We start from the raw sequence: 13,357 nt of genomic DNA on the forward strand, positions 1-13,357 counted from the left end.
TGTGGGGTGAGCGTGGGGTGAGCGTGGGGTGCGTGTGGGGTGAGCGTGGGGTGTGTGTGGGGTGAGCGTTGGTGAGCGTGGGGTGAGCGTGGGGGTGAGCGTGGGGTGAGCGTGGGGTGCGTGTGGGGTGAGCGTGGGGTGCGTGTGGGGTGAGCGTGGGGTGAGCGTGGGGTGAGCGTGGGGTGAGCGTGGGGTGAGCGTGGGGTGCGTGTGGGGGTGAGCGTGGGGTGAGCGTGGGGTGAGCGTGGGGTGAGCGTGGGGTGAGCGTGGGGTGTGTGTGGGGTGAGCGTGGGGTGAGCGTGGTGAGCGTGGGGTGAGCGTGGTGCGTGTGGGGTGAGCGTGTGGGGTGAGCGTGGGGTGAGCGTGGGGTGAGCGTGGGGTGAGCGTGTGGGGTGAGCGTGTGGGGTGAGCGTGTGGGGTGAGCGTGTGGGTGTGAGCGTGTGGGGTGAGCGTGTGGGGTGAGCGTGGGGTGAGCGTGTGGGGTGAGCGTGTGGGGTGAGCGTGGGGTGAGCGTGTGGGGTGAGCGTGGGGTGAGCGTGTGGGGGTGAGCGTGGGGTGAGCGTGTGGGGTGAGCGTGGGGTGAGCGTGTGGGGTGAGCGTGGGGTGAGCGTGTGGGGTGAGCGTGTGGGGTGAGCGTGTGGGGTGAGCGTGTGGGGTGAGCGTGGGGTGAGCGAGTAAAAGTTGGGTGGGCGGGCGACGTCGTAGTAGGTGGAGAATCTGCGCAGCGAGAGAGAGAGAGAGCGCTAGTGAGTGAGTGGCCGGGCGAGTGGCTGGGTGAGTGGCTGGGCGAGTGGCTGGGTGAGTGAGTGAGTGGCTGAGTGAGTGGCCGGGTGAGTGGCCGGGTGAGTGGCCGGGTGAGTGGCCGGGTGAGTGGCCGGGTGAGTGGCTAGTGAGTGGCTGGGTGAGTGGCCGGGTGAGTGGCCGGGTGAGTGGCCGGGTGAGTGGCTAGTGAGTGGCTGGGTGAGTGGCCGGGTGAGTGGCCGGGTGAGTGGCCGGGTGAGTGGCTAGTGAGTGGCTGGGTGAGTGGCCGGGTGAGTGGCCGGGTGAGTGGCTAGTGAGTGGCTGGGTGAGTGGCCGGGTGAGTGGCCGGGTGAGTGGCCGGGTGAGTGGCCGGGTGAGTGGCTAGTGAGTGGCTGGGTGAGTGGCCGGGTGAGTGGCTGGGTGAGTGGCCGGGTGAGTGGCCGGGTGAGTGGCCGGGTGAGTGGCCGGGTGAGTGGCCGGGTGAGTGGCTAGTGAGTGGCTGGGTGAGTGGCCGGGTGAGTGGCCGGGTGAGTGGCCGGGTGAGTGGCTAGTGAGTGGCTGGGTGAGTCGCCGGGTGAGTGGCCGGGTGAGTGGCCGGGTGAGTGGCTAGTGAGTGGCTGGGTGAGTGGCCGGGTGAGTGGCCGGGTGAGTGGCCGGGTGAGTGGCTAGTGAGTGGCTGGGTGAGTGGCCGGGTGAGTGGCCGGGTGAGTGGCCGGGTGAGTGGCTAGTGAGTGGCTGGGTGAGTGGCCGGGTGAGTGGCCGGGTGAGTGGCTAGTGAGTGGCTGGGTGAGTGGCCGGGTGAGTGGCCGGGTGAGTGGCCGGGTGAGTGGCCGGGTGAGTGGCTAGTGAGTGGCTGGGTGAGTGGCCGGGTGAGTGGCTGGGTGAGTGGCCGGGTGAGTGGCCGGGTGAGTGGCCGGGTGAGTGGCCGGGTGAGTGGCTAGTGAGTGGCTGGGTGAGTGGCCGGGTGAGTGGCCGGGTGAGTGGCCGGGTGAGTGGCCGGGTGAGTGGCTAGTGAGTGGCTGGGTGAGTGGCCGGGTGAGTGGCCGGGTGAGTGGCCGGGTGAGTGGCCGGGTGAGTGGCCGGGTGAGTGGCCGGGTGAGTGGCCGGGTGAGTGGCCGGGTGAGTGGCCGGGTGAGTGGCTAGTGAGTGGCTGGGTGAGTGGCCGGGTGAGTGGCCGGGTGAGTGGCTAGTGAGTGGCTGGGTGAGTGGCCGGGTGAGTGGCCGGGTGAGTGGCTAGTGAGTGGCTGGGTGAGTGGCTGAGTGAGTGGCTGAGTGAGTGGCTGGGTGAGTGGCCGGGTGAGTGGCCGGGTGAGTGGCTGGGTGAGTGGCTGAGTGAGTGGCTGAGTGAGTGGGCTGAGTGAGTGGCTGAGTGAGTGGCTGAGTGAGTGGCCGGGTGAGTGGCCGGGCGAGTGGCCGGGTGAGTGGCTGGGTGAGTGGCCGGGTGAGTGGCTGGGTGAGTGGCCGGGCGAGTGGCCGGGTGAGTGGCTGAGTGAGTGGCCGGGCGAGTGGCTGAGTGAGTGAGTGAGTGGCCGGGTGAGTGGCTGAGTGAGTGAGTGAGTGGCTGGGTGAGTGGCCGGGTGAGTGGCCGGGTGAGTGGCCGGGTGAGTGGCCGGGTGAGTGGCCGAGTGAGTGGCTGGGTGAGTGGCCGGGTGAGTGGCCGGGTGAGTGGCCGGGTGAGTGGCCGGGTGAGTGGCTAGTGAGTGGCTGGGTGAGTGGCCGGGTGAGTGGCTAGTGAGTGGCTGGGTGAGTGGCCGGGTGAGTGGCCGGGTGAGTGGCTAGTGAGTGGCTGGGTGAGTGGCTGAGTGAGTGGCTGAGTGAGTGGCTGGGTGAGTGGCCGGGTGAGTGGCCGGGTGAGTGGCTGGGTGAGTGGCTGAGTGAGTGGCTGAGTGAGTGGCTGAGTGAGTGGCTGAGTGAGTGGCTGAGTGAGTGGCCGGGTGAGTGGCCGGGCGAGTGGCCGGGTGAGTGGCTGGGTGAGTGGCCGGGTGAGTGGCTGGGTGAGTGGCCGGGCGAGTGGCCGGGTGATTGGCTGAGTGAGTGGCCGGGCGAGTGGCTGAGTGAGTGAGTGAGTGGCCGGGTGAGTGGCTGAGTGAGTGAGTGAGTGGCTGGGTGAGTGGCTGGGTGAGTGGCTGGGTGAGTGGCTGGGTGAGTGGCTGGGTGAGTGGCTGGGTGAGTGGCTGAGTGAGTGGCCGGGTGAGTGGCTGGGTGAGTGGCTGAGTGAGTGGCTGGGTGAGTGGCTGGGTGAGTGGCCGGGTGAGTGGCTGGGTGAGTGGCTGAGTGAGTGGCTAGTGAGTGGCTGGGTGAGTGGCTGGGTGAGTGGCTGGGTGAGTGGACGGGTGAGTGGACGGGTGAGTGGCTGGGTGAGTGGCTGAGTGAGTGGCTAGTGAGTGGCTGGGTGAGTGGCCGGGTGAGTGGCCGGGTGAGTGGCCGGGTGAGTGGCTAGTGAGTGGCTGGGTGAGTGGCCGGGTGAGTGGCCGGGTGAGTGGCTAGTGAGTGGCTGGGTGAGTGGCCGGGTGAGTTGCCGGGTGAGTGGCTAGTGAGTGGCTGGGTGAGTGGCTGAGTGAGTGGCTGAGTGAGTGGCTGGGTGAGTGGCCGGGTGAGTGGCCGGGTGAGTGGCTGGGTGAGTGGCTGAGTGAGTGGCTGAGTGAGTGGCTGAGTGAGTGGCTGAGTGAGTGGCTGAGTGAGTGGCCGGGTGAGTGGCCGGGCGAGTGGCCGGGTGAGTGGCTGGGTGAGTGGCCGGGTGAGTGGCTGGGTGAGTGGCCGGGCGAGTGGCCGGGTGAGTGGCTGAGTGAGTGGCCGGGCGAGTGGCTGAGTGAGTGAGTGGCCGGGTGAGTGGCTGAGTGAGTGAGTGAGTGGCTGGGTGAGTGGCTGGGTGAGTGGCTGGGTGAGTGGCTGGGTGAGTGGCTGGGTGAGTGGCTGGGTGAGTGGCTGAGTGAGTGGCCGGGTGAGTGGCTGGGTGAGTGGCTGAGTGAGTGGCTGGGTGAGTGGCTGGGTGAGTGGCCGGGTGAGTGGCCGGGTGAGTGGCTGAGTGAGTGGCTAGTGAGTGGCTGGGTGAGTGGCTGGGTGAGTGGCTGGGTGAGTGGACGGATGAGTGGACGGGTGAGTGGCTGGGTGAGTGGCTGAGTGAGTGGCCGGGTGAGTGGCCGGGTGAGTGGCTGAGTGAGTGGCTGGGTGAGTGGCTGGGTGAGTGGCTGGGTGAGTGGCTGGGTGAGTGGCTGAGTGAGTGGCTGGGTGAGTGGCTGGGTGAGTGGCTGAGTGAGTGGCCGGGTAAGTGGCTGGGTGAGTGGCTGGGTGAGTGGCTGGGTGAGTGGCTGAGTGAGTGGCTGGGTGAGTGGCTGGGTGAGTGGCTGGGTGAGTGGCTGAGTGAGTGGCCGGGTGAGTGGCTGAGTGAGTGGCTAGTGAGTGGCTGGGTGAGTGGCTGGGTGAGTGGACGGGTGAGTGGCTGGGTGAGTGGCTGAGTGAGTGGCCGGGTGAGTGGCCGGGTGAGTGGCTAGTGAGTGGCTGGGAGAGTGGCTGGGTGAGTGGCTGAGTGAGTGGCTGGGTGAGTGGCTGGGTGAGTGGCTGAGTGAGTGGCCGGGTGAGTGGCCGGGTGAGTGGCCGGGTGAGTGGCCGGGTGAGTGGCCGGGTGAGTGGCCGAGTGAGTGGCCGGGTGAGTGGCCGGGTGAGTGGCTGAGTGAGTGGCCGGGTGAGTGGCTGAGTGAGTGGCTAGTGAGTGGCGGGTGAGTGGCTGGGTGAGTGGACGGGTGAGTGGACGGGTGAGTGGCTGAGTGAGTGGCCGGGTGAGTGGCCGGGTGAGTGGCTGGGTGAGTGGCTGAGTGAGTGGCCGAGTGAGTGGCTAGTGAGTGCCTGTGTGAGTGGCTCGGTGAGTGGACGGGTGAGTGGACGGGTGAGTGGCTGGGTGAGTGGCTGAGTGAGTGGCCGGGTGAGTGGCTGGGTGAGTGGCTGAGTGAGTGGCCGGGTGAGTGGCTGGGTGAGTGGCTGAGTGAGTAGCTGGGTGAGTGGCTGGGTGAGTGGCTGAGTGAGTGGCCGGGTGAGTGGCTGAGTGAGTGGCTAGTGAGTGGCTAGTGAGTGGCTAGTGAGTGGCTGGGTGAGTGGCTGGGTGAGTGGCTGAGTGAGTGGCTGGGTGAGTGGCTGGGTGAGTGGCTGAGTGAGTGGCCGGGTAAGTGGCTGGGTGAGTGGCTGGGTGAGTGGCTGGGTGAGTGGCTGAGTGAGTGGCTGGGTGAGTGGCTGGGTGAGTGGCTGAGTGAGTGGCCGGGTTAGTGGCTGAGTGAGTGGCTAGTGAGTGGCTGGGTGAGTGGCTGGGTGAGTGGACGGGTGAGTGGACGGGTGAGTGGCTGGGTGAGTGGCTGGGTGAGTGGCCGGGTGAGTGGCTGGGTGAGTGGCTAGTGAGTGGCTAGTGAGTGGCTGGGTGAGTGGCTGGGTGAGTGGCTGGGTGAGTGGCTGGGTGAGTGGCTGAGTGAGTGGCTGGGTGAGTGGCTGGGTGAGTGGCCGGGTGAGTGGCCGGGTGAGTGGCCGGGTGAGTGGCCGGGTGAGTGGCCGGGTGAGTGGCTGGGTGAGTGGCTGGGTGAGTGGCTGAGTGAGTGGCCGGGTGAGTGGCTGAGTGAGTGGCGGGTGAGTGGCTGGGTGAGTGGACGGGTGAGTGGACGGGTGAGTGGCTGGGTGAGTGGCTGAGTGAGTGGCCGGGTGAGTGGCCGGGTGAGTGGCCGAGTGAGTGGCTGGTGAGTGCCTGGGTGAGTGGCTGGGTGAGTGGACGGGTGAGTGGACGGGTGAGTGGCTGGGTGAGTGGCTGAGTGAGTGGCCGGGTGAGTGGCTGGGTGAGTGGCTGAGTGAGTGGCTAGTGAGTGGCTAGTGAGTGGCTGGGTGAGTGGCTGGGTGAGTAGCTGGGTGAGTGGCTGGGTGAGTGGCTGAGTGAGTGGCCGGGTGAGTGGCCGGGTGAGTGGCTGGGTGAGTGGCTGGGTGAGTGGCCGGGTGAGTGGCCGGGTGAGTGGCTGAGTGAGTGGATGGGTGAGTGGCTGAGTGAGTGAGTGAGTGGCTGAGTGAGTGGCTGAGTGAGTGGCCGGGCGAGTGGCCGAGTGAGTGGCCGGGCGAGTGGCTGAGTGAGTGGTCGGGTGAGTGGCTGGGTGAGTGGCTGGGTGAGTGGCTGGGTGAGTGGCTGGGTGAGTGGCTGGATGAGTGAGTGAGTGGCTGGGTGAGTGGCCGAGTGAGTGGCCGGGCGAGTGGCCGAGTGAGTGGCCGGGCGAGTGGCTGGGTGAGTGGCCGAGTGAGTGGCCGAGTGAGTGGCTGAGTGAGTGGCTGGGCGAGTGGCCGAGTGAGTGGCTGGATGAGTGAGTGAGTGAGTGGCTGGGTGAGTGGCTGAGTGAGTGGCTGGATGAGCGAGTGATTGAGTGGCTGGGTGAGTGGACGGGTGAGTGGCTGAGTGAGTGAGTGAGCGGGTGAGTGAGTGAGTGGCTGAGTGAGTGGCTGGGTGAGTGGCCGAGTGAGTGGCCGGGCGAGTGGCCGAGTGAGTGGCCGGGCGAGTGGCTGGGTGAGTGGCCGAGTGAGTGGCCGAGTGAGTGGCTGAGTGAGTGGCTGGGCGAGTGGCCGAGTGAGTGGCTGGATGAGTGAGTGAGTGAGTGGCTGGGTGAGTGGCTGAGTGAGTGGCTGGATGAGTGAGTGATTGAGTGGCTGGGTGAGTGGACGGGTGAGTGGCTGAGTGAGTGAGTGAGCGGGTGAGTGAGTGAGTGGCTGAGTGAGTGGCTGGGTGAGTGGCTGAGTGAGTGGCTGAGTGAGTGGCCGGGCGAGTGGCTGAGTGAGTGGTCTGGTGAGTGGCTGGGTGAGTGGCTGGGTGAGTGGTTGGGTGAGTGGCTGGGTGAGTGGCTGGGTGAGTGGCTGGGTGAGTGGCTGGGTGAGTGGCTGGGTGAGTGGCTGGGTGAGTGGCTGGGTGAGTGGCTGGGTGAGTGGCTGGGTGAGTGACTGGGTGAGTGGCTGGGTGAGTGGCTGGGTGAGTGGCTGGGTGAGTGGCTGGGTGAGTGGCTGGGTGAGTGAGTGGCTGGGTGAGTGGCTGGGTGAGTGAGTGGCTGGGTGAGTGGCTGGGTGAGTGACTGGGTGAGTGAGTGAGTGGCTGTGTGAGTGAGTGGCTTGGTGAGTGGCTGGGCGAGTGAGTGAGTGAGTGGCTGGGTGAGTGGCTGAGTGAGTGGCTGGGTGAGTGGCCGAGTGAGTGGCTGGGCGAGTGGCTGAGTGAGTGGACGGGTGAGTGGCTGGGCGAGTGGCTGAGTGAGTGGACGGGTGAGTGGCTGAGTGAGTGGTCGGGTGAGTGGCTGGGCGAGTGGCTGAGTGAGTGGACGGGTGAGTGGCTGAGTGAGTGGCTGAGTGAGTGGCTGAGTGAGTGGCCGGGCTAGTGGCTGAGTGAGTGGTCGGGTGAGTGGCTGGGCGAGTGGCTGAGTGAGTGGCCGGGTGAGTGGCCGGGTGAGTGGCCGGGTGAGTGGCCGAGTGAGTGGCCGGGTGAGTGGCTGGGTGAGTGGCTGAGTGAGTGGCCGGGTGAGTGGCTGAGTGAGTGGCTAGTGAGTGGCGGGTGAGTGGCTGGGTGAGTGGCCGGGTGAGTGGCCGGGTGAGTGGCCGGGTGAGTGGCCGGGTGAGTGGCCGGGTGAGTGGCTGGGTGAGTGGCTGAGTGAGTGGACGGGTGAGTGGCTGAGTGAGTGGCTGAGTGAGTGGCGGGTGAGTGGCTGAGTGAGTGGCCGGGCTAGTGGCTGAGTGAGTGGTCGGGGTGAGTGGCTGGGCGAGTGGCTGAGTGAGTGGCCGGGTGAGTGGCCGGGTGAGTGGCCGGGTGAGTGGCCGAGTGAGTGGCCGGGTGAGTGGCTGGGTGAGTGGCTGAGTGAGTGGCCGGGTGAGTGGCTGAGTGAGTGGCTAGTGAGTGGCGGGTGAGTGGCTGGGTGAGTGGACGGGTGAGTGGCCGGGTGAGTGGCCGAGTGAGTGGCTAGTGAGTGGCTGGGTGAGTGGCTGGGTGAGTGGCTAGTGAGTGGCTGAGTGAGTGGCCGGGTGAGTGGCCGAGTGAGTGGCTAGTGAGTGCCTGGGTGAGTGGCTGGGTGAGTGGACGGGTGAGTGGACGGGTGAGTGGCTGGGTGAGTGGCTGAGTGAGTGGCCGGGTGAGTGGCTGGGTGAGTGGCTGAGTGAGTGGCTAGTGAGTGGCTAGTGAGTGGCTGGGTGAGTGGCTGGGTGAGTGGCTGGGTGAGTGGCTGGGTGAGTGGCTGAGTGAGTGGCCGGGTGAGTGGCCGGGTGAGTGGCTGGGTGAGTGGCTGGGTGAGTGGCTGGGTGAGTGGCCGGGTGAGTGGCCGGGTGAGTGGCTGAGTGAGTGGATGGGTGAGTGGCTGAGTGAGTGAGTGAGTGGCTGAGTGAGTGGCTGAGTGAGTGGCCGGGCGAGTGGCCGAGTGAGTGGCCGGGCGAGTGGCTGAGTGAGTGGTCGGGTGAGTGGCTGGGTGAGTGGCTGGGTGAGTGGCTGGGTGAGTGGCTGGGTGAGTGGCTGGATGAGTGAGTGAGTGGCTGGGTGAGTGGCTGGGTGAGTGGCTGAGTGAGTGGCCGGGTGAGTGGCCGGGTGAGTGGCCGGGTGAGTGGCCGGGTGAGTGGCCGGGTGAGTGGCCGAGTGAGTGGCCGGGTGAGTGGCTGGGTGAGTGGCTGAGTGAGTGGCCGGGTGAGTGGCTGAGTGAGTGGCGGGTGAGTGGCTGGGTGAGTGGACGGGTGAGTGGACGGGTGAGTGGCTGGGTGAGTGGCTGAGTGAGTGGCCGGGTGAGTGGCCGGGTGAGTGGCCGAGTGAGTGGCTAGTGAGTGCCTGGGTGAGTGGCTCGGTGAGTGGACGGGTGAGTGGACGGGTGAGTGGCTGGGTGAGTGGCTGAGTGAGTGGCCGGATGAGTGGCTGGGTGAGTGGCTGAGTGAGTGGCTAGTGAGTGGCTAGTGAGTGGCTGGGTGAGTGGCTGGGTGAGTGGCTGAGTGAGTGGCTGGGTGAGTGGCTGGGTGAGTGGCTGAGTGAGTGGCCGGGTAAGTGGCTGGGTGAGTGGCTGGGTGAGTGGCTGGGTGAGTGGCAGAGTGAGTGGCTGGGTGAGTGGCTGGGTGAGTGGCTGAGTGAGTGGCCGGGTGAGTGGCTGAGTGAGTGGCTAGTGAGTGGCTGGGTGAGTGGCTGGGTGAGTGGACGGGTGAGTGGACGGGTGAGTGGCTGGGTGAGTGGCTGAGTGAGTGGCCGGGTGAGTGGCTGGGTGAGTGGCTAGTGAGTGGCTAGTGAGTGGCTGGGTGAGTGGCTGGGTGAGTGGCTGGGTGAGTGGCTGGGTGAGTGGCTGAGTGAGTGGCTGGGTGAGTGGCTGGGTGAGTGGCCGGGTGAGTGGCCGGGTGAGTGGCCGGGTGAGTGGCCGGGTGAGTGGCCGGGTGAGTGGCCGGGTGAGTGGCCGAGTGAGTGGCTGGGTGAGTGGCTGGGTGAGTGGCTGAGTGAGTGGCCGGGTGAGTGGCTGAGTGAGTGGCGGGTGAGTGGCTGGGTGAGTGGACGGGTGAGTGGACGGGTGAGTGGCTGGGTGAGTGGCTGAGTGAGTGGCCGGGTGATTGGCCGGGTGAGTGGCCGAGTGAGTGGCTGGTGAGTGCCTGGGTGAGTGGCTGGGTGAGTGGACGGTGTGAGTGGACGGGTGAGTGGCTGGGTGAGTGGCTGAGTGAGTGGCCGGGTGAGTGGCCGGGTGAGTGGCCGAGTGAGTGGCTAGTGAGTGGCTAGTGAGTGGCTGGGTGAGTGGCTGGGTGAGTGGACGGGTGAGTGGACGGGTGAGTGGCTGGGTGAGTGGCTGAGTGAGTGGCCGGGTGAGTGGCTGGGTGAGTGGCTGAGTGAGTGGCTAGTGAGTGGCTAGTGAGTGGCTGGGTGAGTGGCTGGGTGAGTAGCTGGGTGAGTGGCTGGGTGAGTGGCTGAGTGAGTGGCCGGGTGAGTGGCCGGGTGAGTGGCTGGGTGAGTGGCTGGGTGAGTGGCTGGGTGAGTGGCCGGGTGAGTGGCCGGGTGAGTGGCTGAGTGAGTGGATGGGTGAGTGGCTGAGTGAGTGAGTGAGTGGCTGAGTGAGTGGCTGAGTGAGTGGCCGGGCGAGTGGGCCGAGTGAGTGGCCGGGCGAGTGGCTGAGTGAGTGGTCGGGTGAGTGGCTGGGTGAGTGGCTGGGTGAGTGGCTGGGTGAGTGGCTGGGTGAGTGGCTGGATGAGTGAGTGTGTGGCTGGGTGAGTGGCCGAGTGAGTGGCCGGGCGAGTGGCCGAGTGAGTGGCCGGGCGAGTGGCTGGGTGAGTGGCCGAGTGAGTGGCCGAGTGAGTGGCTGAGTGAGTGGCTGGGCGAGTGGCCGAGTGAGTGGCTGGATGAGTGAGTGAGTGAGTGGCTGGGTGAGTGGCTGAGTGAGTGGCTGGATGAGTGAGTGATTGAGTGGCTGGGTGAGTGGACGGGTGAGTGGCTGAGTGAGTGAGTGAGCGGGTGAGTGAGTGAGTGGCTGAGTGAGTGGCTGGGTGAGTGGCTGAGTGAGTGGCCGGGCGAGTGGCTGAGTGAGTGGTCTGGTGAGTGGCTGGGTGAGTGGCTGGGTGAGTGGTTGGGTGAGTGGCTGGGTGAGTGGCTGGGTGAGTGGCTGGGTGAGTGGCTGGGTGAGTGGCTGGGTGAGTGGCTGGGTGAGTGGCTGGGTGAGTGGTTGGGTGAGTGGCTGGGTGAGTGGCTGGGTGAGTGGCTGGGTGAGTGGCTGGGTGAGTGGCTGGGTGAGTGGCTGGGTGAGTGGCTGGGTGAGTGAGTGGCTGTGTGAGTGAGTGGCTTGGTGAGTGGCTGGGCGAGTGAGTGAGTGAGTGGCTGGGTGAGTGGCTGAGTGAGTGGCTGGGTGAGTGGCCGAGTGAGTGGCTGGCTGAGTGGCCGAGTGAGTGGCTGGGCGAGTGGCTGAGTGAGTGGACGGGTGAGTGGTTGGGTGAGTGGACGGGTGAGTGGCTGAGTGAGTGGCTGAGTGAGTGGCGGGTGAGTGGCTGAGTGAGTGGCCGGGTGAGTGGCTGGGCGAGTGGCTGAGTGAGTGGCCGGGTGAGTGGCCGGGTGAGTGGCCGGGTGAGTGGCCGAGTGAGTGGCCGGGTGAGTGGCTGGGTGAGTGGCTGAGTGAGTGGCCGGGTGAGTGGCTGAGTGAGTGGCTAGTGAGTGGCGGGTGAGTGGCTGGGTGAGTGGACGGGTGAGTGGACGGGTGAGTGGCTGGGTGAGTGGCTGAGTGAGTGGCCGGGTGAGTGGCCGGGTGAGTGGCCGAGTGAGTGGCTAGTGAGTGCCTGGGTGAGTGGCTGGGTGAGTGGACGGGTGAGTGGACGGGTGAGTGGCTGGGTGAGTGGCTGAGTGAGTGGCCGGGTGAGTGGCTGGGTGAGTGGCTGAGTGAGTGGCTAGTGAGTGGCTAGTGAGTGGCTGGGTGAGTGGCTGGGTGAGTGGCTGGGTGAGTGGCTGGGTGAGTGGCTGAGTGAGTGGCCGGGTGAGTGGCCGGGTGAGTGGCTGGGTGAGTGGCTGGGTGAGTGGCTGGGTGAGTGGCCGGGTGAGTGGCCGGGTGAGTGGCTGAGTGAGTGGATGGGTGAGTGGCTGAGTGAGTGAGTGAGTGGCTGAGTGAGTGGCTGAGTGAGTGGCCGGGCGAGTGGCCGAGTGAGTGGCCGGGCGAGTGGCTGAGTGAGTGGTCGGGTGAGTGGCTGGGTGAGTGGCTGGGTGAGTGGCTGGGTGAGTGGCTGGGTGAGTGGCTGGATGAGTGAGTGAGTGGCTGGGTGAGTGGCCGAGTGAGTGGCCGGGCGAGTGGCCGAGTGAGTGGCCGGGCGAGTGGCTGGGTGAGTGGCCGAGTGAGTGGCCGAGTGAGTGGCTGAGTGAGTGGCTGGGCGAGTGGCCGAGTGAGTGGCTGGATGAGTGAGTGAGTGAGTGGCTGGGTGAGTGGCTGGATGAGCGAGTGATTGAGTGGCTGGGTGAGTGGACGGGTGAGTGGCTGAGTGAGTGAGTGAGCGGGTGAGTGAGTGAGTGGCTGAGTGAGTGGCTGGGTGAGTGGCCGAGTGAGTGGCCGGGCGAGTGGCCGAGTGAGTGGCCGGGCGAGTGGCTGGGTGAGTGGCCGAGTGAGTGGCCGAGTGAGTGGCTGAGTGAGTGGCTGGGCGAGTGGCCGAGTGAGTGGCTGGATGAGTGAGTGAGTGAGTGGCTGGGTGAGTGGCTGAGTGAGTGGCTGGATGAGTGAGTGATTGAGTGGCTGGGTGAGTGGACGGGTGAGTGGCTGAGTGAGTGAGTGAGCGGGTGAGTGAGTGAGTGGCTGAGTGAGTGGCTGGGTGAGTGGCTGAGTGAGTGGCTGAGTGAGTGGCCGGGCGAGTGGCTGAGTGAGTGGTCTGGTGAGTGGCTGGGTGAGTGGCTGGGTGAGTGGTTGGGTGAGTGGCTGGGTGAGTGGCTGGGTGAGTGGCTGGGTGAGTGGCTGGGTGAGTGGCTGGGTGAGTGGCTGGGTGAGTGGTTGGGTGAGTGGCTGGGTGAGTGGCTGGGTGAGTGGCTGGGTGAGTGGCTGGGTGAGTGGCTGGGTGAGTGGCTGGGTGAGTGGCTGGGTGAGTGGCTGGGTGAGTGAGTGGCTGGGTGAGTGGCTGGGTGAGTGACTGGGGTGAGTGAGTGAGTGGCTGTGTGAGTGAGTGGCTTGGTGAGTGGCTGGGCGAGTGAGTGAGTGAGTGGCTGGGTGAGTGGCTGAGTGAGTGGCTGGGTGAGTGGCCGAGTGAGTGGCTGGGCGAGTGGCTGAGTGAGTGGACGGGTGAGTGGTTGGGTGAGTGGAGGGGTGAGTGGCTGAGTGAGTGGCTGGGCGAGTGGCTGGTCGAGTGGCTGAGTGAGTGGCTGAGTGAGTGGCTGAGTGAGTGGCCGGGCGAGTGGCTGAGTGAGTGGCCGGGCGAGTGGCTGGGTGAGTGGCCGAGTGAGTGGCCGAGTGAGTGGCTGGGCGAGTGGCCGAGTGAGTGGCTGGATGAGTGAGTGATTGAGTGGCCGGGTGAGTGGCTGGGTGAGTGGCTGAGTGAGTGGCCGGGCGAGTGGCCGGGCGAGTGGCCGAGTGAGCGACCGGCCGAGCCACCATCCGACCGACCGAAGCGATACCGACCAATTCAACCGAACTCTCCCCTCCGCCCCCCCTTCTCGCCGCGCCAGAGACGCTGACCTCGCAGGAGCTCAAGAAGCTGCACAGCAAGCAGCGGCGCGCCCAGAAGAAGGCGCAGCGTGAGGAGGAGCAGCGCAGCGCGGAGGAGCGGCGCCAGCAGCAGCAGCGGAACCACGGCAAGCGGCGACGCGGGGGCGGGCCCGGGGGCGCAGACGATGAGGACGAAGAGGGGCAGGCGGGCGTTCGGGAGGAGCTGCTGCCCGACAAGTTGGCGAGGGGTGAGGGGGGGGGGGGGGGTGGGGGGAGGGGGTGGTGAGGTGGTGAGGTTGGTGAGGTGGTAAGGGTGGTGAGGGGGGGTGAGGGGGGTGAGGGTGGTGAGGAGGTGGTGAGGTGGTGAGGGTGGTGAGGGTGGTGAGGAGGTGGTGAGGTTGGTGAGGTGGTAAGGGTGGTGAGGGGGCTGGTGAGGGTGGTGAGGAGGTGGTGAGGGCACACGCCGGCACGCGTCATCACACACACAGAGACACACACATACACACACATACACACACGTA

General features: G+C 66.3%; 1 protein-coding gene across 1 annotated transcript in view; it reads left to right on the forward strand.

Annotated features, from left to right (window-relative positions):
- Positions 1 to 13,084, forward strand: part of LOC144740412 (N-alpha-acetyltransferase 16, NatA auxiliary subunit-like) — a gene marked incomplete at its 3' end in the record, with an annotated part of 18,084 nt that extends 5,000 nt beyond the window's left edge. Inside the window, exon 4 of the mRNA XM_078623264.1 lies at positions 12,857 to 13,084. Within this exon, the coding sequence (XP_078479390.1) occupies positions 12,857 to 13,084 (228 nt within the window). The remainder of the gene's footprint in view (positions 1 to 12,856) is intronic.
- Between the last annotated feature and the right edge of the window lie 273 nt (positions 13,085 to 13,357).

Source organism: Lampetra planeri, unplaced genomic scaffold (genome assembly GCF_965212315.1).
Source record: "Lampetra planeri unplaced genomic scaffold, kcLamPlan1.2.h2 scaffold_2124, whole genome shotgun sequence".
Classification (NCBI taxonomy): Eukaryota; Metazoa; Chordata; class Hyperoartia; order Petromyzontiformes; family Petromyzontidae; genus Lampetra; species Lampetra planeri.